The sequence below is a fragment of the Elgaria multicarinata genome, chromosome 4 (assembly GCF_023053635.1).
Source record: "Elgaria multicarinata webbii isolate HBS135686 ecotype San Diego chromosome 4, rElgMul1.1.pri, whole genome shotgun sequence".
In the NCBI taxonomy this organism is placed as follows: domain Eukaryota; kingdom Metazoa; phylum Chordata; class Lepidosauria; order Squamata; family Anguidae; genus Elgaria; species Elgaria multicarinata.
The window spans coordinates 38,031,743-38,056,183 of NC_086174.1; the positions used below are offsets into that span (position 1 = coordinate 38,031,743).

General features: G+C 43.0%; 1 protein-coding gene across 1 annotated transcript in view; it reads right to left on the reverse strand.

The window, feature by feature from the left end:
• The window catches only part of LOC134398320 (calpain-8-like), a 53,065-nt gene extending 43,448 nt beyond the window's left edge, over nt 1-9,617 (reverse strand). Inside the window, exons 1-3 of the mRNA XM_063125594.1 lie at nt 9,381-9,617; nt 3,750-3,819; nt 196-314 (exon numbers count right to left, since the gene is read on the reverse strand). Coding sequence (XP_062981664.1) covers nt 196-314; nt 3,750-3,819; nt 9,381-9,617 — 426 coding nt within the window. The remainder of the gene's footprint in view (nt 1-195; nt 315-3,749; nt 3,820-9,380) is intronic.
• Nucleotides 9,618-24,441: the final 14,824 nt, after the last annotated feature.

Sequence of the window (24,441 nt, forward strand, 5' to 3'; positions counted from 1 at the left end):
TAGCCACTGGGAAGCCTCCCAACCTGACATATACTACAAAAACAAGTTAGCAGATCATACCTGATAAAGTTCTTCTGCCTTTCTGCAATGTGACTCTGGATTTACTAGTTTCACTAGGCTCTCTCCCTTAGACTATTTCTTCGCATTTACTCAGTGTTACCACTAAATAGACATAATATGGAAGAGAAGGGATACCTGGAAGTGAAAGATCCCAGCATAGTCCTTCTGGAAGCTCTGATCTCTAGGAGCAACCCGGTCTAAAATCTCTTGATCCAATGTGAGAGATGCTATAGCTGCCAAAAGCCAGCAGTCTCCTGCGAACATTAGATTTCATGAAAGAGCTGAACACAATACCATATGTACATATTCAATTCCATCCAACCCGAGATTGCCTATTCCAAGAGCGGCCAGTTGGCAGTCCGTAGATCCAGTTCCTGAATCAATTCTATCTGGCTCCTGGTGCCTCTACAAAATTATAATCAAGGTGTGGTTTTAAAAAAGAAATCATAAGGTATCGTCCAACTGTGTCATTCTGCTAGCACAAATGAGGTTGAACTAGCAGAAACTAGGTTCTAAACTATGCAAAAGGGAAAATCTAAAGTTAACATTTGTGCCAGTGCAGTTGCACAGATGGTTGTGCATTAAAAGCAATTGTGCATTACATTGCAGAACGCACTGTGCAACCAGTTGCACATTACACTCAAGCATTCTATTCTGTAAGCAATTGTGCAATGCACTTGCACAACCCATTGTTCAATCATGTGCACAAGCATAACTCACAACCGCTTGCAAAATGGAGAGATTTGGTAGAGCTCTGGTAGCGAGTTAGCAGAATGACATTGTTGGACACTTATATAACAAAGATGCAACTCTTGTAGGTTGGACCCTTGTGTGAGAGGAAGCCCCCATGCACAGCATCCTCTCCTCCCCCCACAGCCACAAACACATACACCCCTCCCAAATCTGCCCTAGAGTGTCCCCCTGCCCAAGTAGATTTTTGGAGGCAGGGGAGACTGCCAGGGGGAAGGAGAATCTCTTTAATAAAATAAAATGTTATTTTATTGCTATTTTGGCACTGGGGCAAAACAACAACAACCACCCTACAAACATCTTTCCCACTCTTTGGTAGTAAAAATACAAGAATAAAAAAATAGCAATTTGCTATCCTTTCAGGACACCCAAAATCAGTTGCGTGGGGCAGCTTCCTCAGCTGGTTTAACAGTAGGGCCGGCCCTGCAGTGGGAACCCTGGCTGTAACTGTTGTGAATTTCACTGATGTTATAACAACTGGTTCAAGCCAGTGAGGGAAGGTCAGAGACAAGAAGAATAATTTGTGATCCTGAAAGAGAGGGGAGTGAAGGCTTAACCATCAAAGCTTCACCTCAGCTAAGGGCCGTAGCTGTTTTCCCTTTGAGTGCGGATGCCAAGTTATTAGGGTCCCCAGAAGCAGTTTCATATCTGCAAACACAGAGATCACTGCACAGGCTGTTATAATGTCATTAGGGTCCTGTGTGTCTACAATCAAATTGTAGCAGTTGAATTTCCCTGTGACGTTAAGGATTTCCTGGCATCCTCCACATTGGTTCTCCAACTGCCGCCATCAAGTACTTCTCAGAAAGGAATTTCCCTTTAATTTGTCATGGAAGCAAAAGCTCCTTCAAAAGTGCGTCCCAGGGTTCAAACTAGATGTTCAGTAGCTTGGGAACCTGCAAAGCGGCTGGTGGACAGTGCAATACGCAGGAAGAAGAAACCGATGGGGGAGAGGCGCTTAACCCTTACTTCGTCTCTTGATGTCTCCTGCAGTCATTTTCCCTTTCCCTGCTGTGTATTTTCCAATTGGCAAGAGAAAGGACCAGTGGTGGGAGTGGATTGTAGGGGGAAAAGCTCAGGTTGGGGAAGGATCAGATGCCTGCCCACCTCCATATATTAATCATCATCATCATCATCATCATCCATTTATTTATATCCCACCTTTTGCCCAATGCTGGGCCTCAAGGCACTTTCCCCCTGCAATTCTCACCCTCAACCTGACACTTTGTAGCTGTTCTGTGGTGATCAGGGTTACCAAACCATGCCTATTGCATCAAGTCTACTGAATTTCCTAAATTGCCTCTTGGGACATCTGCCCCCCTAGTTTTGGCAGTCATGTAAGGTAACTGTGTTGTCCATGGCTGATAGTAACATGGAGCCAAATAACACAAATGAATAAGATTTCTTGCTGTTGTGTTTTAATACAAAATTAACTATCGAGCCCCTGATTTGGATCAGAACTTCAGCAACGGGGGAAGGGAATGGTATTTTCTCAGTTGAAATCCCCCTCCCCCCAAAAAATATGTGCCACACAGGGCAAAACATACAAGTACCATATGAATGAATAATAGCTTGAAAGGGAGGATTTCAGTTAGGAAAGTAGAATGGGACAGAGTGCAGGCTATTCAGCGGATGATGATGATCCTCTCTATACTGAGTAAAAAGGACCAAAATATGTGTTGGTACAAAATTATGGAAGCATCGAGATCAGCCTTCCCCAACTTAGTGCCCCCCAGATGTGTTGGACTACAGCTCCCACCTTCCGCTGCTATCACACCATTGGTCATGATGCTGGGAATGATGGCAGCTGTAGTGCCACATCTGGAAGTCACAAGTTTGTAGAATGCTGATCTAATTTATATCACCTAAGGACCTTGCCTTGCAAGTGTATTTGCTGCTTTGTTACACTTCAAGGCATTCAGTAAGTGCAAATGACAAGGATATGGCAAGATATTTCAAACTTAGTTTAAATTCCAAGGGAGGAGGAGGAGGAGGAGGAGGAGGAAGAAGAAGAAGAGGAGGAAGAAGAGGAGGAAGAAGAAGAGGAAGAAGAAGAAGAAGAAGAAGAAGAAGAAGAAGAAGAAGAAGAAGAAGAAGAAGAAGAAGAAGAAGAAGAAAAGCCTCTGTCATTTGCCATTTGAAAGCTTTAATGTAGAGAGAAACGATAAGGCTTACATATATGTAGAAACTCACAGAGCCTTCAAAGATCCCCATTAAATCATACTATCCACCATGTTATGCATGTGTTTATGCATTTAAGTCAACACTGAGCTATTGTTTTGCGGTGTGTATTTTTTTTAAAAGCAGGTCATTCATACAATATATGTCAAGCATTCCGAGTCTTTCGAGTTCTCTTGACATTTGCCCAGCTGAGATTTTCTTTTGCTATTGACAAAGAAATAAAGTTTGATGAAGGAAGACCTTAGAGACAGTCTCTTATTCACTTCAATTAAACACAGTGTGTGCTAGCTCTGGGGTTGAGCGAATCACAGAAGATGAAGATTAGCGCAAGCAGGGCTTTTGCTCAGTGGAAGCTGGTGGCTCTGGTGTCAGTGGGCAGGTTTCAGCCAGAACCATTCAGAACTCTGGCATCTTGGATAGCTTCTTTAAAGTTCTGACTGGTTCTCACTAAAACCTGGAGTGGATTAACCACTCCACTGACATCGGAGCCACCAGCCTTCACTGATTTTACTTCAAAGATGAGTCTGTGGGGCACATTCAAAGCAAGCAGTAAATTTTGGGTTCAAGCACCAGGTTTCTCATATTGGTCTTTCTATATGTATTTGCTCGAGTCACCTGGACATCTTGATGCTCTGCAGGCACCTTTGTACACCTGTCCTCTGATTATGGCACCCGGTCATTTGGAGTGCATTGCAGCTCACCCTCCCCACTAGAAAGAGGAAGGGAAAAAAGAGAGTTTGTGCTGTTCCTCTACTCACCCAGAGCACCTTGACGAATATCTGTTCTAGTGGCTCCTCCCACAATGAACTGAGGGTTGGGGACTAGCTCCTGTAAATAATAATAATAATAATAATAATAATAATAATAATAATAATAATAATAATATAGCACCATCAATGTACATAGTGCTGTACATAGTAAAAGAATAAAACAGCAACATCCTGCCACATAGGCTTACATTCTAATAAAATCATAATAAAACAATAAGAGAGGGACGACAACACATCAAATAGGCACACTGGACAATAAAACTAACATTCATGAGTGAATTAAATCATTATATCCACACACTGCATCTCATATGTCCTTGACCCTTGACCAAAAAGGATTCTGGAATAGTAATGTTTTCACCTTCATTGTCTGAGCATTTTTACTAAGCTTGAACTCTTCCTACTGATTCAGTGCTGCTAACATACAGTTGACCAGCTTTCCCCAAGCTGGTGCTCTCCAGATGTGCTGGATTGCAACTCCCAGCCAGCATCTGGAGGGTACCGTATTGGGGATGGATGCAGTAAACATTTATTTCAATTATCCACACCAATATTTTTTTTAATTATATGGTGTGTCTTTTTTTAAAAAAAAAGTTTGCCCTGCCTTTCCTCCAGAGAGCAAAGGTGGCAACAAATTCCAGTTCAATAAAAACCTCAAGGACAAAAGCAATGGAATAGGAATATATCCACACAATATTGCAGCACCACACTGGACTATTCTCTGTGAATAACAATGAACTACCAGGCTTAAAGGATGTTCCAGCATGTGTTGCCTTCCCAGTTCTAGTCCAACAGTTTTTGGAAGGTTTCCCAGAACATGGTGAATCACAATCACAACCGATTGTTCCACTATATCAAAAAGAATAATATCAAAACCAGTAAAAACGCCAAGATCATTGAAAAAGTCAGCTTTCATTTTTCCCCTAATGTTAAAAAACTATCAGCATATTTCTTAGTCAATTTTGCAGAATGGTTAGCATCACTGTAGAATCTAGAATTTCTTTTCATGACATTGACAAAAAAGATTTTCACAATGAAAATACTCCTATATGTATTTAATGCCCATAAACTCGCAGGATCTAGTACTCACCCAACATTGCTTTGGCGCTTCTAAAAATAACCCAAATGAGTAAAATCGACCAGTTGAGCTGAGCTCCCAGAAGGGAACTCCACTCACCTGATACCCAGGGCTTTTCTACATGAGGCTTTTAACTTGCCACTTTACCAAGGTTCCTGTTTCCAGATTCTTTGCAAGATTAACTTTGGCTTCTTTAAATGTATTTCTTCCAGAGTTTTTCTTTCTCTTCCATCACTAATGTTCCATTACACAATCACTAGGTGGCACTATGGTATAGACCAATTAGAATTACATTAGGCTTTATCCCTTCATTCACAGTTAGAAAATACCCCCAACTAAAATGGTTGCAAAGCACAGGAGAGGCCCTGGCGGATGATAACATCATGTAAAGGACCCGCAAACTACCGTAAGTGAGAAATCACAGGCACAAAATAAAGGCCTCTTGTAGAAAGGCTCCCAAACATAAATTAGTATTTGTGGCAATCAGTGGTGCACTTAAGTAAGTTTATACTCTAGACTTAATGGTCTAATGCAAGGCAAGGGGGCTCTTTAGATTGCATTGTGTATAACTCCATTTCCTTCAAAATGTAGTAACCCACCCCTGATTGCACTGCACCACTGGTGAGAAAGCTACATAACAGCTGAAGAGCCCTCCAGTTACTACTACTATTACCACAATGATCACAACAACCACTAACATTCCTTTTTCTGAAGTCAATAATTGAAAAAATGCATTCAAAATTACAAAACAATCAATAAAATCAAAACTCAGTTACACTAAAACTTCAACAATCTACCAAGACAACTAACAGCAGCATACAAACTTAAGGCTTTGACATTTCAGAGCAGCAGAAAACAAAACTTTAAAGCAGCAGATCAGATACGAAAAGCCCTTTTGAAATTCATGGCATATCCGTACAGATTCTCCAGGGACCAAAACAAGCAAACAAAGAAAATCTGCCTTTGCTCCAAGCATACAGCCCTAAACTAAGGTGAACACAGAACCATGTAGAAGATGGCTGGTGCTATGAGACGGACAGCGGTATCACTTTCAAGAGAGAAGTCAACTTCCCCTCTCCAGCAGTTACTGAAAAAATCAGATTCCCCCAAGTTGCACTGTCAGATCCTGAGATGAGTCAGCATACGGAGTGAGCAGCGGCTTATTTGGCTTGCCTCTAGCATGCAAGTTAGAGACGAAGCAAGATCATCAGCTAGCTTACAAGGCAGGAGCCTAGAGCCTTCGAATAATGAAGGAAAGGTAGGGCCAAGACTCCAGTATCGTACTGGAAGTTGTTAAAATATCAGCATTACTTAATGTTATTTGTTTGCTTGATCTAAACTACCCTTTTTGAAGACAGTAGTTTAAAAGCTTGAAAGCCCATGAGGATGTGTCCACTAGTGCCCCCAAACCCCCAAAGAGATCAGTAGAGACATTGAGAATCAGTGTGGTGGTTAGGGTGATGGACTGGGACTCAGGAGATCCGGGTTCTAGCCCTCACATGGCCATGAAGTTCCCTGGTTGACTTTGGGCCATTCAGTGACTCTTAGCCTATCCTACCTCACAGGGTTGTTGTGACGATAAAATGGAGGGGAGGAGGAGGATCATGAAAGCTGCCTTGGGTTCCTTGCAAGAGGAAACAAGATGAGGGATAAATGTAATAAATCAATAAAATAAAATTGTAGTGGTAGTATATTTGCAGTCCAGACAACTCTGAATCCCCAATTTGGATCCCCAATTTGATCCTTCTGTTCCCCACACCTGTGCATTCCATTCCCACCCACCCCAAATTCTTTGAAAGACAAACTGCATGTTGCTTTAAAGATGTAGCTTGTTGTTGTTTTAATCAAAAGTAAGCTTATGGGACCTCATATGGATCAGGACACTGGAGTGGTGGGTAGGGGGACACTCAGGACACTGGAGTGGTGGGTAGGGGGCTTTAACAATTTGTCCTATGCTTGCAATTTATGTTACACTTGGATGCCTTTTTGGCAATGTAAATTGGAAGCATGGTGAGCCTAACCCAGACTGGAACCAGAAGAGAGGGGGAGGCAAAGAATTAAAGTCTCCCTACCTGTGCCCCCATGGTACAGTCTCAATCTGTGTGTGTAGTAACACATTGTCTCATCTTGTGAGGTCATATTCCATAAGTAAATGAATAGGCATTTCATATAGAAGCCCTCTGTAACAGAATTATTTAGAAAGCACTGGAGCACTGACAGGATTCTAGCTTCAGAGTGAAACTGAGGTTTACTTCATTACTTTATTACTAAGATGATCAAGGGATTGGAGCATCTCCCCTATGAGGGAAGGTTAGAACAGCTGAGATAGTTTAGCTTGGGAAAAGGAGGCTAGGGGGAGACACGATAGAGGTATACAAAATTATGCATAGTGTGGAGAATGTGGATAGGGAGATATTTTTCTTCCTCTCGCATAATACTAGAACCCGGGGTCATCTGATGAAGCTGTTTGGTGGGAGATTCAGGAAGGATTTTTTTACACACTGCGTAGTTAAACTATGGAAATCACTACCACAAGATGTGGTGATGGCCACCAGTTCGGATGGATTTAAAAGGAGGTTGGATAAGTTCCTGGAGGAGAAGGCTATCAAAGGCTACTAGTACTTATTTTTATATGAATACAAAACAGCCTACTATGCAGTTCCTGAACTAATCTGTGGTTTAAGATTTAGCTATCTACTGGATTTCACATTTCTGTGAATGTTACCATGCAATTTACAGCAGCTTAAGTTTATCAACATATGCCTTTAAATGTGCTCATTGAGAAGAAATATGCATTTGAATTTGTATTTTGAGAGAAAATGTTCTTTATATACATGTTTTAAGAGAAAATGCTCATATATTAAGAGAAAATAGTATCTTAAAATACATATTTAAATGAGTTTTTAGCCTTTTTAAAAAATCTGTTTAATGCTAAAAGAGAACAGAATGAAATTATGTGCAAAAAAAAAAAAAACCCTACAAAAATAATATGGGCCCAGAATAGACAGGCTCCCCTATCCCTAGTTTGAAAGCACATGTCATAAATATGCTTTTGAAACCATTACTAGCTTCAAAATAAGCACTGTAAAGTTCAAGCTTATTAAAACCTCAAAAATTGGCCCTGCATAGAAGGAAATCCGCGAAGAATACATTTCCAGGCATTCTCAACTGTGAATGTTGCCAGATGTCCCTTATTCCAGGCCGTCACAGTCCACAGAACACATCGGATGCCTTTCAGTTTCACAGTTCACATTTTCATGCAATATAAATGCAGGCCCCTTAATTCAGATGTCGCCACTCCAAAACTGCTCCTGATTTCAGACAATATGATTACAGTTGCAGTTTCCAGAGAACAGTGAAGGGTGGCGACTCTGATATCAGTCAGAACCAGTCAGAACTCTAAAGGAGCTATCTGAGGTGCTGGACCCATAGCTCTTTTAGAGTTCTGCCTGGTTCTGACTGAAACCCTGAGCAGATTCATTGCCTCACTGACATTGGAGCCACCAGCCTCCACTGCCAAAGGACAAACCCTCTGGAGAAAAAGTCTCAGCACTTTCATTCCAGGACTTCATCTTGACGAGTACGGGAGAAAAGCCCATTGCTCTTATTCTCCTCAGTATGGTGAAATTGGCTCTGCTCCGTTATATGGCAGGGCTAGCTGTCCCTAAAACCCGGATTTTCTGTGCTGGGAAAACATATGGGGTGGGGGCAGGATTAATAGCTCCTGAATAAAGAAACAAAAATCCTACATTATCCAGGGCAAAATCTGAATGAAGGATCTGCGCATTTGCAGAGGGAGCTCTTATCCTTTACTTTGCTGATGCAGAGCTGTGCATCTCCAGTTTATAAAAACAGAGATCTGCTGTATTCCCTGATAGTTTGCTGGAATGGGGTGAAAATGGGGGGTGCTTTCCCTATGAGAGCACCCCCGCCAGAATTTTGCCCCATTAGAGCAAACTGCCAGGTAACGCAGCAGGTGTCTATTTTTATAAACTGGAGATGCACAGCTGTGCATCAGCAAAGTAAAGGATAAAAGCTCCCTCCACAAATGCGCAGTTTCGGATATAAATTGGGGTGAATTAAGACAGCATCAGAGAAGTTAATTAACACAACCCTGCCCTCTGCCCAGCTTCGAGCAACCAATTGAGGTTGCCATCCACCACCACTCACCCGACCCCAGAGCAAGGTCATACGGTGAAAGGGCCATGGGGACCTTGCTTTGAAGAAGAAAAAGTCTGGGTAAATTCCCAACTTTTTTACTGTACAGTTTTGACGGAAAGCCTCGCGATGGCTGAAAGTCAACAGCTGCATCGTATAATTGACCCAGTGCCACTGCAGGGCTTAGAAGAAATAGAGACAGGTCACAGGTTAAGTCTGCATGATCTAGGTGAAGGCTGTTGCAGAAATATTAAAACCAACCTTTTCCAAGGTGCATAGAAGTGGCATAATATTACAGCCACTGAGAATTTGGAGAGCACGATTTGGGCAGACGGAACTTTTTTTGAACCCAGCAGATTATCAACACAATCCAACATACTTACCGGAGGCCGTTTCCAGATAATGCCTTGTGTCTTGGGAGAATTAAGTCCCAAATCCCTATATCCAAGAGCAGAAGGGCAAGCAGGAAATTCTTCATCTTTGAAGAGAGTACCGGACTGTAAACACTGCTTCCTCAGAGCCTCAAAATCTTGTTTTAGGTATTTCACTGCATTCCCATTTGAACCCAGGCCTTCTAATACCTCCTTCTCCTTGGCCAATTTGATTGCTACACTTGCCATCGCACTGGGCTTCCTGTGAAGTGCTAGGACACGACAGGTCTTAAAGCCTAAACGCGAGTTGGGAAGTGTGTAAGTGACTGGCCAGGAGAGGGTGGAGCAAACAAACACTTTCCACAGTCCTGCACCTGTAAAGGAGGAGGAGACACTCTGAGGTAAATATGTACACAATTCAAGAGGAAAGGGTTAGAAGGATGTAAGTAAAGGTGAGTGAAAAAGAACCTTCCACTGACAGTAGCATTCAGTCAACGCTCTTTTCTTTCTCTGAAAAGGGAATGCTAGTTTTTTGAAGTAGCTGTTGAACTTTAAAAATGTATAGGGTAAAAGGGGCATTTGATAAAGGATCCAAACAAGGAGAAAGAAGAAGGACCAACATGTCAGTGTTCTCCAGAAGGCTGACCAGTGATGGGGTGGTAAATTTTGAAGCACAGGAGCTCAACATGACAGCCCCCATAGCCATGTCTCCAGGAAATGATAGATAGATAGACAGACAGACATATACACACACACACACACACACACACACACACACCTGCCTTTCTATTATTTATACTCAGAAGAGCTAACACTCTAGTTTAAAATTCCATATAAAGAGCAGACATTCAACAAACCATTAATAACATCCTGCAATTAGGTTTACAGGGCATGACCATAATCCTATGGCTAGTTACTGGGGAATAAGCTCCACTGAACTGAGTAGTGCTTACCTCTGACTGGATAGATTCAATTGTAAATCACAAGCTTTAACAAAAGATCTCCAGCCAGCTGAAATGAACACACCAGCTTTTAATTAGAAACACAGACACTCTTGCAAAGAATTGTTATCATTTAAATTGTTCGAGTGAAGTAGGAAGCCGCATCAAAGACAAAGAAAGAAGTATCCAACCTGAGCTTAATTATTCTCCTCATTCTATGGCCCCTTTCAGAAGACACCTTAAACCATGGCTTTAACCATGGTGAATAAAGTAAAAAGCCTTACTCACCGTGGTTAAAGCCATGGTTTAAGGTGTCTTCTGAATGGGTCCTATGACTTTCTGTTTGCTACTCCATCATGTATAATTTGAAAGCCTCATTATTACCTCATTCATTTGCCAGATTAGGGCAGGTCCATCAGTTACTCTGGTGCTCCAGCAAATGATATTGCTCATTCTCTGAAAAAGGGTTCTGGAGGTGTGCTCCCCTTCATTTCCTTCCATTAACCCACGTTGGGGAGGGGGGGTCTACATTTTTCATTCAGCCTTTATGGAGACAGAGCCCAGTCATCTGAACTCAAAGACATGGAGCTTCTCTACATTAAGACATACAAATAAATAAAATCTGCTTTCTGCTTCCGTTTTTGTCCTGGGACTCCAATCGGCTCAATTACACAGGCAGCCATGTGGTTTGGATTGACTACTTCCTATCTCTGCATCTTCCATTCAACTCAATAAAACAGAGCCATCTAGTGGAAGATTTATAGCACAATGCCATCTTTATACGGGGTGATTCTGTGGATTATTTTTTTTAAAAAAAGTGATTATCTCTGTGTTTTCTGACAGTGAGTTAAGGGGGATAGCACATGAGACGTACTGGCTGTTCACGACATTATGTAATCGACCAACAAACTTCTGTGAGTGGTCAGTCACCAGCGTGCCATAAATCGCTTGTTTAGAGAAAGTTATGGGATAATTTGTTCCTGGACTGCAGCTTAGAGAGAGGTGAATAAACTGCAAAACCTGCATCTTTGAATTGAAATGCTCACATGTACCTTGTTCAGTTATTGGGCTTAGCTTCAGATATCCCCTTCAGTGTAAGAAAAACACAGCACTTGAAGTTCAAAGCAGAAAAATGTAGATGAATTCTCAGCCAGTCAACCTTGACATGATGATCTTATAATGCTCTTGATGAATGACTCACATCGTTAGCTTCCTCCCTCCCCCCAATTCTTGGGATTGGTGTAACCACAGTTGCCTGCTATTATACGACATGAAATACAACAGAACTATCAATGCCCAAAACAGAACCTCCGTTTTCTAAGGGAATGTTCTGGAACTAAGGTCTTTGGTAGGGTAGTTCAATTGCAAATGGGCCCCTGTGACAAAAGGATATTTTATATGTTATTGTTTATATGTATATGTTTAAGTGTTTGGTTCAGGGTTGGATTTGCTGTGGCCAATTCTTTTCTTTTCAGGAAATGGTAAGTAAGTGGGAGGGGAGAGTTAGAATGGTGAGCAGTGTGAATGGTGACATCTGATTGGCTGGTTGATTTGAAGATAGAAAGTAAGGGGAGAGTGAAGTGTCAGTCTGGCAATTAGTTAGAGAGTCAGTCAGGGTTAGGAGTGAGTGGGGTTTAGTAGAGGCTTGATCAGATAAGATTAGGAAAATGGGGTTATAGGATTTGGAGGTGGTTAGTATTTCCTGGGAAGTTGAGGGAGGTAGATTTATGTGTACAACTTGAACAAGCTTAAAGTGTTGTTTTTAAAAAACTTTTACTTTATGAATAAAGTATATTCTTATTTTGTTATTTCAACCACGTGTGTTACGTCAGTTAGACAATACCAACCACATTCATACACACAAATAATTATTTAAAAGAAGGTTTATTGTCACCCTCATTCTTTTAGAAGATAAAGAAGAGGGTGTTAGCAGCAAAGGAGAAGTTTAAATAGACGTCACAGAAGCTGGTGACACCATAGCCCCCCATGCCAAATACTGGATGAGTTCTTTAAATACATACACAGGCAGCATGGCTCAGGCCTCCAGTAGATGGAACAGCAATATGGAAAAAGCTTCAAGTAAGTCCTCCCTCTTAGCAGGCTGGAGGTTCATTAACGTGGTCATTCAAAAGAGAAAAGATTAAGAAGGGAGGTCATGGGCTCTCCCACACTAGAGGCCTTCAAGAGGCAGCTGGACAACCACCTGTCAGGGATGCTTTAAGGTAGATTCCTGCACTGAGCAGGGAGTTGGATTCAATGGCCTTATAGGCCCCTTCCAACTCTACTATTCTATGATTCTAAGAAACAAGTACCCCTAGTTATTGAATTCCATCCCCAAACCATGGAATATAGCTTAGAGACTTCCTCTGAGCTTCTCTTCCTCCTACTGGAGCAGTGACTGGATGAAGAACGTTTTCCTACACATTAGTTTTGTTAATATCTGAAGCGGTCTTAATAATCTACATTCAGTGGTTTTGTCACTGCACATGCCCAGCCATTGTTACTCTTAATAGTGCCTAGGTGGACTACTCACTTCCAATTGTTTGCACACTCCTTGCTGTTGATATCCATTGTATCTTTTTTACATTTTCTTATGTGCCCTTATCTCATGGGCGGTTTCCTCCCACTGAAAGTTCATTTTTCTTCCCACACCTACAGATTCAACACATGAGCACAGCAATCAAATCCTCTGCAAATCACAGAGCCGTTACCAAAGCAGAAAGATTAATTATTTCAAATTAAGTTAGGCAGGATGCAGAATCACTAAATATAAACATTACAGTAACTACCAACTTCCATGAAAAAGAAGAAAAAACAGAAAGGGGAAGTGCATCTTACTTTTTTTATTTTAACAGAGCTTTTCTTACAAGAAGCCTGTAGCCAAAGAATTGACTGGTTAGTTAAAATAAATATTTGAAATTCACTTGGAACCTCTCTTTCACCCTTTGGTTCCTGTTTTACAGTCTGCTGCTTCTTTGTACTCTGTATCTTTCCTCTTTGCCTCTGAATTCCCTGCCCCTTAGTTTCCCTATCTCTCAGGATCACTTTCCAGTTTTCATCCTACCTCACTATTCCTGTCTATAGGAGCCATGTGCAATTTTAATGCCAGCCAAACTGCCAGCTTTCCCTTCTCTCACAGAAACTGGATTACTAACCCTTATAGCTTTCGTCCCTAAGCACTTGGAACATTCATTAACATTTCTCCAAGAAGCTCAGGAGAGTGCACAAGATTCTTCTCCACCACCTTGCAACAACCCTATGATGTTAATTAGGATGAGAGAGAATGACTAGGAGAAGGTCATCCAGTGAGCTTTATGGCTGGGTGGGGATTTGAACCTGCCTTTCTTCAATCCTAGTCTAGCACTCTACTCACAACACAACACTGCATCTGCATTTGCCATGACAGTAACTTTCTCCTAAGCCCTAATTGGGACCTTACTTTATTTTTTCCTGTTTTCCAAGACAATGATTGAAACCATTGCAAGTATCCTCGTTCAAATGCTGAAGTGTGCTCACATGTGTAACAACACATGCAAGAGTAAGGGGATCTTTACCAGAGGGGCGGCACACATATAGCACATTTATGCATTGCGTTTACACAAAGTGATGACACACAGCTATCTCCCTGTGACATCTGAATCAGGTGAGGCTGTGCAAATCCTGGACCAGTGCATAGACTCAATAATGGGCTGGATGCGGGCCAATAAATTGAAACCGAATCCTGGCAAGATGGAAGCCCTGTGGGCGAGTGTTTCCTAAATCCAGGAGATAGGCTCATTACCTATTCTGGATGGGGTTGCACTCCCTCTGAAAGATCAGGTTCATAGTTTGGAGGTACAATAAGATCCAAAGTGGCCGTGACAGCTCGGTGTGCCTTTTACCAGCTTCACCTGGTTCGCCAGCTACGACGTCTCCTGAACAGAGATAGCTTGGCCATGGTGGTACAGGCATTAGTAACCTCAAGTCTGGATTACTGCAATGTGGTCTACGTGGGGCTGCCCTTAAAGCTGTTCCAGAAGCTGGAGCTAGTGCAGAATGCAGCAGCTTGGCTGTTGTTGGGAGTTGCCCCTTTTCAGCATGCAACTCCTTTACTGAGGGAACTGCACTGGCTGCCTGTTCACTACCAGGCCAGGTTTAAGGTTCTAGTACTAGCATACAAAGCCCTAAACAACTTGTGAACAGGATATCTGAGAGAGTGCCTTCTCCCTTACCAACCTGCCAAGTCACTGAGGGCATCTGAGGGCATGTTCCTGATGATTCTGCATGGATCTATGGTCTGATTGGAGTCCACCAGGAGAAGAGCCTTAGTATGGTGGCCCCCTTCCTATGGAATTCCCTGCCTTTGGAGATCAGGCAGGCACCAAAGTTGTATTGCTTTTGGTGCCTCCTGAAAACTTTATTGTTCCAAGAAGCTTCCCCTGAATGACTGGTTGCGGTTTTATCTGAACTTTGTTCTTCTAAAAATGTGATTTTTAATGGTGTTTTTATTCTGTTTTTATTCTTTTATTCTATTTGTTCACCGCTCTGAAATCTTTGGATAGGGAGTGGTATATAAATATTGTAAATAAACAAATAAAAGTGGGGATTACTTACTTATAAAATGGGGTGAAACTGCTCAAACAAACATTTGTGTCCAATATTATTTTTATGAACTTTATTCTTTCTACACACATACATGTTTGTATAGGAACTCTAACAGTCCTAACACAAAAGTAGAGAAAATACAGACACTGGGTAAGTTCATGTTTACCATGTAAGGAGTGCAAGGAGGTGCTATGGAAATGGGAAAACAGGGGGATTGGGAAAGCTATACAAGCAGGAAGCTCAGGTGCTGGTGAAAACGGTGCACTGCAGGGGCAAAACGATTTAAAGGAACAAAGGAAAAGAAATAGAGCATAAGTCATTATAATTACCTGTCTCCAGAATAAGGGAAACCCAAAAGACATCACTTGGTCAAACAGAGTTAGCAGAATACCATGGTCACAACTCTTTCCAGGTCTTAGTTATGAATCACAATGGGGGAAAGTCTCAAGTTGCTAAAGCACACATTCTGTGCTAAATTATATAGTGTCAGATAGCCAAAAGGGTGATATATCCAGGTGGTGGTTCTGTTGGACACTTTGATCTCTTGGTACTCACGGTATGAATGACGAGACCAAACAGAGGCTTAGAGTGCAATAATATGCAAGTTCAGACAGAAAAAAGCCCTAGAACTCCAAGCACATCTCACTAGCAAGGGTTGTAGGACTTTTTTCTGTCTAAACATGCATACAGTTGCACCCTAAGCTAGTTTAAAAATAAGATTTAAAATGACCCTCAAAACAGGGCTTCTCAGACTGGGCTATACCCAAGAAAATAACAGACATAGGCCCTTTCTACACCTGCCTTTTTTCACCAGGATCATCCCTGGATCGTCCCTGTGTGTCCATACAGGGGATCCTGGTAGCAGGCAGGGACCATCCCTCCATTTCCCCAGGATTTCTGGGACCACTAATATCCCAGATTTACCTGCAGTCCTGAGATAATCCCGAGGACTGCAGGTTGTGTGGGTGCCTGTCCCAGCTTCTTCCCTCCTCCCAAGTGGCAGGGGTCAGCAGAGGGGGGGAACAGGGCGGGGGGGAGAGTCCAGGGACATTGGTGGGGAACGGGGCTTTTTTTGTTTTTGTTTTTTCCACTTACTTTTGCGCTGGAGCGCAAGTGCGCTCTGGCTCATGTTATTTTATTTTTAAAAAATGGCGGCCATGATAGGCACGATGTCCCTCTTCACTTCCGGGACATTGTGTGGCCATCTGGATGCAGGGTGACGATCCCAGAAGCCGGAAATCACAGGTTCGTCTCCCCTGCATCCCTCTACACTCTTAGGTGTAGATAGGCAAGAAGACTTGCCCCCCCCCCAAAAAAAAAGTCGAAAAAGTTGGGTTCAAGACCTTTGGTAGCATCTTTCCAATGCTCCTTGTTCTCTGCTCGACCACTAGACTTAAAACCAAAAACCTTCCTTGCAATTCCGCATGCTCTCCTTCCTTGCAAGGAGAGTGTGAGGGTTGACAGGCGGTGGGAGCTTTTTCCATAAAGGCTGATTTTACGGCAGCCATAAAGAGGCCCATTTACACTGTAATTTGGGGTAAATGGACCTCTTTATGGCAACCATTTACATAAAATCAGCCTTTACTAAAAAGGCCAAACCGCCATTTTGCGCACATTGGCAGTTTGCCGAAGGAGCGGGGCCTGCTGCATTTGCTCGACTCGGCGCCTCCTGAGTCAAGCAAGTGCAGCTGTCCGCGGACTCCAGCCCAGGGAACCGAGCGGGCAGTAGCCTGCCAAACTCAAGACCCCAACCGGAATCTGCCATCATCCCTAGTTAGGTGCAGGGATGTCAGAGAAATCTGGAATGGAATCAAATCAGTTTGAATTTCTATGAATCCGATATGCCAATTCCACAGTGGTTCAGCTTTTCCGGAGTTGCACAGATTCCATGGGCTTGCATACTTGTTTTATTTGTTAAAGTTCCTGGAATTTTATGCAATTTTAATCATAGAAAAATATTTTAAAAGAAAAAAAACTGGCTGAAAATGTGCATTTCCCCTGTAGGCTAAAGCATGAAAATGCACATTTGGAGTGTTTGCAAATGCAAATTTGGGGAATTGGCAGGGGCGGAGCGGGGGGGGGGGGGACCTGATCCTGTCAAGAAAGAATGAAAGGCACCAGACAATCCATGAAATGGAGATAGAGCAGACTTTGCAGAATCTGTTGGGGCAGTGACTTGGCTATCAGAAAGGCATTTGCATGGTGTTGAAATTCCATGGGAGCAACTCCCATTAATCTAATCAGTGGAGGAATTGTGTGTGCAATTATTCTGACTCCTCTGAAGCCATATAGGGCTGTCTTGTCATTCCTGGCCATTTTCCATCACCAAACTTCTGCTGCCTGAGGAGGCAACTACTTGACTTTGCCTAAAGTAAGGCTGGCCCTGAACACTTCTAACTCCCCTGCAACAAAACACTGTGCCTATATCCACACATTCAAAAAAAGAGAGTTTAATTAAATGTCATTGCAAAAGGCTATTTTGAGGGATAAACCTATTCTTCTGAAGGCCTTTTCACGCACAATGCTTTCCCAGCACGTACAGTGACTTCCTAGCCCATGTATTCAGCAAGCTAAACACTCCAACTTCACTTCACAAGCGACGGTGTTTGTGTGTGTGTGTGGTTTTCCTATAAAGAGATTGCTTTGTGTGTGTCAGCAGAATGTTCTTGCGTGGAGTGGTCCTTAGCTTTGCTCCTATGTCTGCCATGTGCTCTCATGATCTACTGTCGCTACTAGTAACAAATTAACAGAAAAACCTGACACAAAAGCACCACCTAGAGGCAACAGGGAGGGCTAGAAAAGAGAATATAATTAATTCCCAAGCAATGATGGATGTTCTGCTTGGTCCTGCCTGACAAGGGATGGAAATTTCCATGTCCATTAAGAGTTGTCAAGGGAATTGAGCATAGTTAATGACTGCCAAATTTAACCTTTCAAGTCATGGTTTCAAGGTAGGTCGAGCTTGTTCATACATCCCTGTCTCTTCCATCCACCAAATCATTCCAAGCAATGCAGAAGGCAGAGGGAGAGAGAGAGAGAGAGAGAGAGAGAGAAGGAGAAGGATGGGAGTAATGGTTGATTTGGCCAGAAGGCAAGCTGGGGAGACTTTGGCTAGTTTCATATCATGCCCTTCAAATTGACTTGCTATCAAAACGAATTGCCAAACAGAGCTATAGACTTTCCTCTGGAAAAGGCTTAATCATGTATAAGCCAAGGCTGATGCCCCTCAATTAGTTGAGGGGCAATATCTGAGAATGAATTAGATATTCATATACACACACTCTCCCCTGTGACATTTTCCCTCTTCGTCACATATGTTTCTTCTCCCACTTACCAACTTGATTGGCACCTTTGTCAAGGAAAGAAGCTGATACTAAAAAGAGGAAGGAATGTGACATTTCACTTTCCCCCCATTACTCCCTAGGAGTAATTCCCACTTTACTTGCAGCATGTGCTTCCTTGTCCCTTTAGAAATCCTACAACCGCCTGATGAGACCCATGGAGGTAGGACTGAGACCACATTGTTGCAAGGGATGAGATGGGAAGGAGAAGAACCCCTGCTTTGGCCCAGGGTTGCTCATTCCAACTTTAACTTGGGCTTTAGTTCTACCTCAGTCCATTTCTCCTGAGCCCCTTCTTCTCAGAAAATATAATTTGGGAGGGGATCCTTCCTCCGTGCCACACCACAGCTTCCCCTATTTGGCACAGTCTCTTGCTGGCAGTGTAGCATTTTAAGGGGACTGGAGGGGCTGCTGAGGGAAGGAAAGAGCGGGAAAGTCCAATTCCGCCAACACAGTGGATACAACTTAAATCTGGATCCAACCCATTGTATTCTTTCAACCATTCCTCATAGGACCTGGTTTCCAGACCCCTTTGGGTAATAAGGATCAATAGTATTTGCGATCCACATGCAATGTTTCTGTTGCACCTCCTATAAGAGTAAGCCTGTGGGGACGGCATGATGGGACAGCAACTCACCAGCACGCTGCTGATGTCAAACCAGTGTGGTGTAGTGGCTAAGGTGTCAGACCGGGTGTTGGGAGAGCCAGGTTCTAGTCCCTATTCGGCCATGGAAACCCACTGAGTGACTTTGGGCCAGTCACAGACTCTCAGCCCAACCTACAGGGTTGTTGTGAGGATAAAAATGGAGAGGAAAAGGATTATGTATGCTGCCTTGGGTTCCTTGGAGGGGGAAAAAGGCAAGATATAAATGTAATAAATAAATAAACCAATCCATATGGCCACACGTATAGATAATGGACAGATGGCTCTTAAATGTTATTCATGAATTCAGCACAGAATATTAAAAATCACTCTTTGCTTGAGAATAAACCAAGGTTGGCTCCAAGGACTTACTGACTCAGCAACAAACTATGCAAACAATTGGTTTAAATTTCCCGTTGGTACAAAATAATATTACATTGGCAGCAGTTGTGCTCCAGCAGTTTCTGGCAGCAGAACATCACAGAACTGAAGGAGCCGTGTTCGGGAGAACAGACACTGAAAAAACCCTGAGATGGCAGCAAATTAGCAGTTTGCGATTTTAGGCTGAACAAAGGAGAGTGGAGTGAGGCGATTAGCATATTCAAAAGCGTCTCCTGTGTTTTGCTTGCAGCATTCGAAAGCCTGGCTGTGCGACATGACAACAGCGGACAGGAATGATGCTTAATGACAGATCAAAATAAGAAAGAGTGTGCTTTGCAAAGCCAAAACACCGCATACAAGCGGAAGCAGGACTAGCTGGAATCCCTGCTCAGGGCAGTTACATGTACTACATTGTAAATGTGAGCACCGGTATTACACCCATTCTCCTGCAGCATTGTGGACGACAGACACACGTGTACATGCGTTTTAAGACATCTTTATACAAAGTCCATATAAACCCAGATTGCGTCAGGATTCCCACATACTAGTTCTTGGGAGTGCAGGTCATTCTCATTGCTGCAAGAAACTCCAGTGTAACATTTTGTAGATGCAGCAATCATGTTTACTGCATACAGTGGTGCCGCTAAGGATGTACCTACGAAGATCTGGGGACCCACAACATGGAGGGCAACACAACATGGAGGGCCCCCAAATGTAGACTCTCCCCCTTCCTCTCTCCAGCCCCATGCTCTGCTTTGCTCTCTTCCATCACAACTCCATGTGGTCTCTTCCCACAACCACAGTTGCTTCCCACACACACACATACACACACTGCCTGTTCCAATTACTTCCTCCTACTCATTTCTCCCCAGGCAGAAGCACCCTCTTCCTTCCTTCCAACTTTTAAAAGAGATACGGTTGCAGTCAAAGATAGTTGCAGTAGTGCGTGGCGTCTTCATTTTCCAAGATGGCCTCTAGATGGCAAGCTGGGAAAATAAACATGCAGGGGCAAATTACAGCTTTGCCTTTCAGTGTGACCAGTCTCTTTTAAAAATGGAAAAGGCTGCCTGGTAAAGGGGGTGCAGGAGAGAACGTTAGTAGGGGGACAAGAAGGAGCACAGAGAACAGGTGCAACACAGTCAACCGGGGTGGGGTGGATCACAGGCAGAGGACATTTTGCCCAGGGTCCTTCAACCTGGTAGCACCACTGACTGCATAATATGCGTTGCTGTTCACAGGCAAAAAGCAAAATGGGTGGTCCGAACAGTGGAACCCAAATGGTCAGATACACACACTCTCACACACAGACCAACTCTTTAAAGCAACCTTCCCCAACCTGGTGCCCTCCAGATGTTTTGACTGCAAATCCTAACACTACCACCCAATATAAATAGCCATGCTGATGGGGTTATGGGATTTGTAGTCCAACACAACTGGAGGGCGCCAGGTTGGGGAAAGGAGACTGCTTTAAAAATGTAGCATTCAGACACCAATTCCTGACTTCATCTATCCCACCCTCCTGTGGTACACTGTGAAGCAGGTCTCTTCACTTTGCTGCATGGCAGGGTTGGCCCTGTGGACAAATGTTGCTTAAATCTAGCCTACCTCACAGGGTTGTTGTGAGGATAACACAAGATAACCACATTTATGCCACTTGATCTCTTTGTCACCTTTCAAGTTCTATGTCAGCCAGGAGAGCTAAATAGACCAATGGTATGACTCTGTATACGGCAGCTTCGACGTTCTCATTAAATCATAGCTTTATTTCAACATTTATATGTCACTTGTCCGTCAGCAAATGTCCCTCGAAGCAGCCTCAAATGGCCCTCAAACCAGGGTTTATAATCAATGTTAAAAACATAAAATATATAACTATAAAACCTGTACAGAGACACTTCCTGTAGGACAATTAATCAATAATCTAGCTATTTTATTTATTTATTGGTGGTGGTGTTTATACACCACTGAATATAGTAAAATACCTCAGCAGTTAGCTAGCTACACTGAGGGTCAAAACAGACATATTTCTCTGGTAGCAACATTGTTTTGTCCTTTTGCTCATTTTTTCTCTAGGATCAGGACCCTAGTGTGGGAAGTTGGCAGTGGTTTAAGATATGGAGTGGGGGCCAGCACCTGCTCCAGAGCAAATGTGGAAAAATTGTGGCTGTAAGATAAGGATTTAAAGTAATGTCTGTTTTGGTCACAAGAAGGAAAGCAAATGGCTTCAACGCTCCCTCTCAGTTTAGCTACAATCCTCACATTGGCTAGGGGAAAATGGCTTTCCCCAACAACAATATATTGTTGTGATCTATCCCTGTGGTAATTATGTCTTAGTGGGGGCTTGGTCTGGAATGAGCAATTAAGACTCGTTAGATTTACAAAAGATTTGCTCCTGAGGGGAGATAAAATCAGCTAGCACTGGTCTGTTGATTTTGAGATAAAATGGTTCTTCCTGGTGATAGGAAAAGAAACTCCAGGAAAATCTTGAGATGGTGGAGGCATGCTGTGTTCTTCTCTTTCCCTTTCTCATCAAGAGCTCCATCAGACAAGCATTTTATTGCACTCATGATTTCCATGGGTCCCTGTCACGATGTTGTCTGCCTCCCACGCACCTTCTAACCTTCTTTGCGCCACAAAAAACCACCCCAGTAAGTCTGACTTATTTTTAAAGACAGAAGTTGCTGCTCTCTCCTGCTGTGTGCAGGAGAAGCAGTGGGATCAAAACAGCCCACTGAATGGGCCACATGCACATTGTTACTTACTCTTTCAAAAGAAGAAGTAATGAGGGACAAACACGTGGGCAGAGAAGTGATGGTAAGCAAACATGATTTCCCCCTGTGTGATGGCTCCCAAAGTCTCATATCTCTCCTACCAAAGGGATAACCCAGGGATAAGGGACATATGGCCCTCCAGCAGTGGAAGCTGGTGGCTCCAATATCAGTTGAGCAGTGAATCCTCTTTGGGTTTCAGTCAGAACCAATCAGAACTCTAAAGGAGCTATCCGCTCCTCTAGAGTTCTAACTGGTTCTGACTGAAACCCAGAGCGGATTCACTGATCCACTGACATCGGAGCCACCAGCCTCCACTGCCCTCCCTATGCTGTTGGACTGCAACTACCAACGTCCTTCACCATTGGCTATGTTGCTAGTTGCAGTCCAACAACATCTGGAGGACCACATGTTGCCCAGTCTTGTCCTAACCACTACACTGCCTTTTGCCAGCTCACTATTCTATGACTATCAGCCAATCCTAATAAACAGAGAATAATGTTATCTACTGCTGAATCAACATAGTTGCCTGCATTTGGGGGGCATGGCTAAGGGACTGTCATGAGAAGAGCCTGAACTTTGTAAACCGCCCAGAGAGCTTTGGCTATTGGGCGGTACAGAAATGCAATATGTAAATAAATAAATAAACTTCAAAATGGACCATTACACCACTGCCCTCAATCCCTTTAAAAAATGCAAACGAGTGAGTATCTACATAAAAACTGCAGTAGTGGTGTTCCATGGGAAGACTTTACCACCTCTGCCACTTAATGTTTGAACTGGTCCTTAATGGTTAGCTGAAGGTAATGCTGAAAAACAGTCTTGCAAATAATCTACCCTTTCTCTCCCTCCCTCCCTTTACTTTTCTGAGTGACATTCTCTTTTCCCTGAATAAAAGCTGTTGCCCGCAGGCCCAATTATGAGACAGGCCACGTGGGCCAATTATTAGCTCTGTGCTGCCTGTCTTACCACATTCCATATTGCATGCGACAAAGTAAACATTAGACAATTCGGTCCCATAAATGTCTACTCAAAATTAAACCCGGTTGAGTTCAGTGAAACTTACTCCCAGGTAAATGTATAGGATTGCAGCCATAATAATAACACCAAGTTTTGCTAAACAAACAAACCTATAACAAAATAACAAAATTAAAGTATTTTCTACAGTCATCATCTAGTTTCTAAGACCAGGAATGTAATATATTGACTGAAAGTATATCTACCATTTAGACTGCCTTATATATATGAATTCCCACACAAACTGACCAATTTGTTTTGTTAACTTTACTGACATCTCTTTTGATTTCAAGCACAGGAACATAGTAAATTGCCTTACACTATCCCAGTTCTCACTTACCAACAACCCATGAGTTGTTTAAACCATGGGTTGTTAGAGCCATGTGGGAGAGAGCAAGTGCACAGCCTCCCACCACTTGTCACTTCCCAGGAATGACTGGGAATTATGGAGGTCCAACACATCTGGAAGGCATCAGGTCAGGGACAGCTAATATATAGGATTGTGCTGTGTGAGTGGAGAGTAGATGCCACATGACTGTAGTTGGGGAAATGCACCTAAGGCACCTTTGAATTCACAGCCTGCTGTTCACACACACACACACACACACACACACACACACACACACTGCAGGATATATTATAGCACAATTACGCTGTCTCACACCACCAGTACAAGCTCTCTTTCTGCCTGAAGTGGGAAAGAAGGCGCGAAGAAGACACACGCCTTTCCCCATCACCATCACGACATTGTGTCTCCTATCCACTTACCTTTGTTGCCACCACCATGTAAGCAATACGGAGAACCACCTTAAGATCATCCACAGGGGTCCTTCTCCGTGAGCCCCTGCTAAAGGAAGTGGCACCCCGGCTGTAAAATGAGCTCCCCAAAGAGGTTCACTTGGAGCCTACAGTATACTCCTTCCATCGCCAGCTGAAGACCTTTTTATTTTCTCAGTATTTTAACACCTAATTTAACTTAAAATTTACACTTTGCTGTTTTAATTCCATATTTTAACCTATATCAATTTTTGCTGTGTGGTTTTATCCTGGTTGTGCTTTTTATATTGTATTTTGTATTTGTGTTTTTAGATTGTTGGTTGTTTTTATGCTCTTTATGGTTTTAATTTTTGTGAACTGCCCAGAGAGCTTCAGCTATTGGGCGGTATAAAAATGTAATAAATAAATAAATGAAGAAGCAGCTGCCCAGTTCTGGCAAGAGCTTGCAAGACAAGGGCAGCCACTTCTTCTGGCTGTGCAGCTCTCAACAAGGGAAGCAGAGCATGTGCATTTGCTCCAGAGAGTGACCACTGGAGAAGTTGGGGCAATGGTGGCAGTGGTGGGTGGGAGTGCTCCTGATAGGGGCAGGGGAAGTGGTGCAATTTGCTGCTGCTGCTCCCT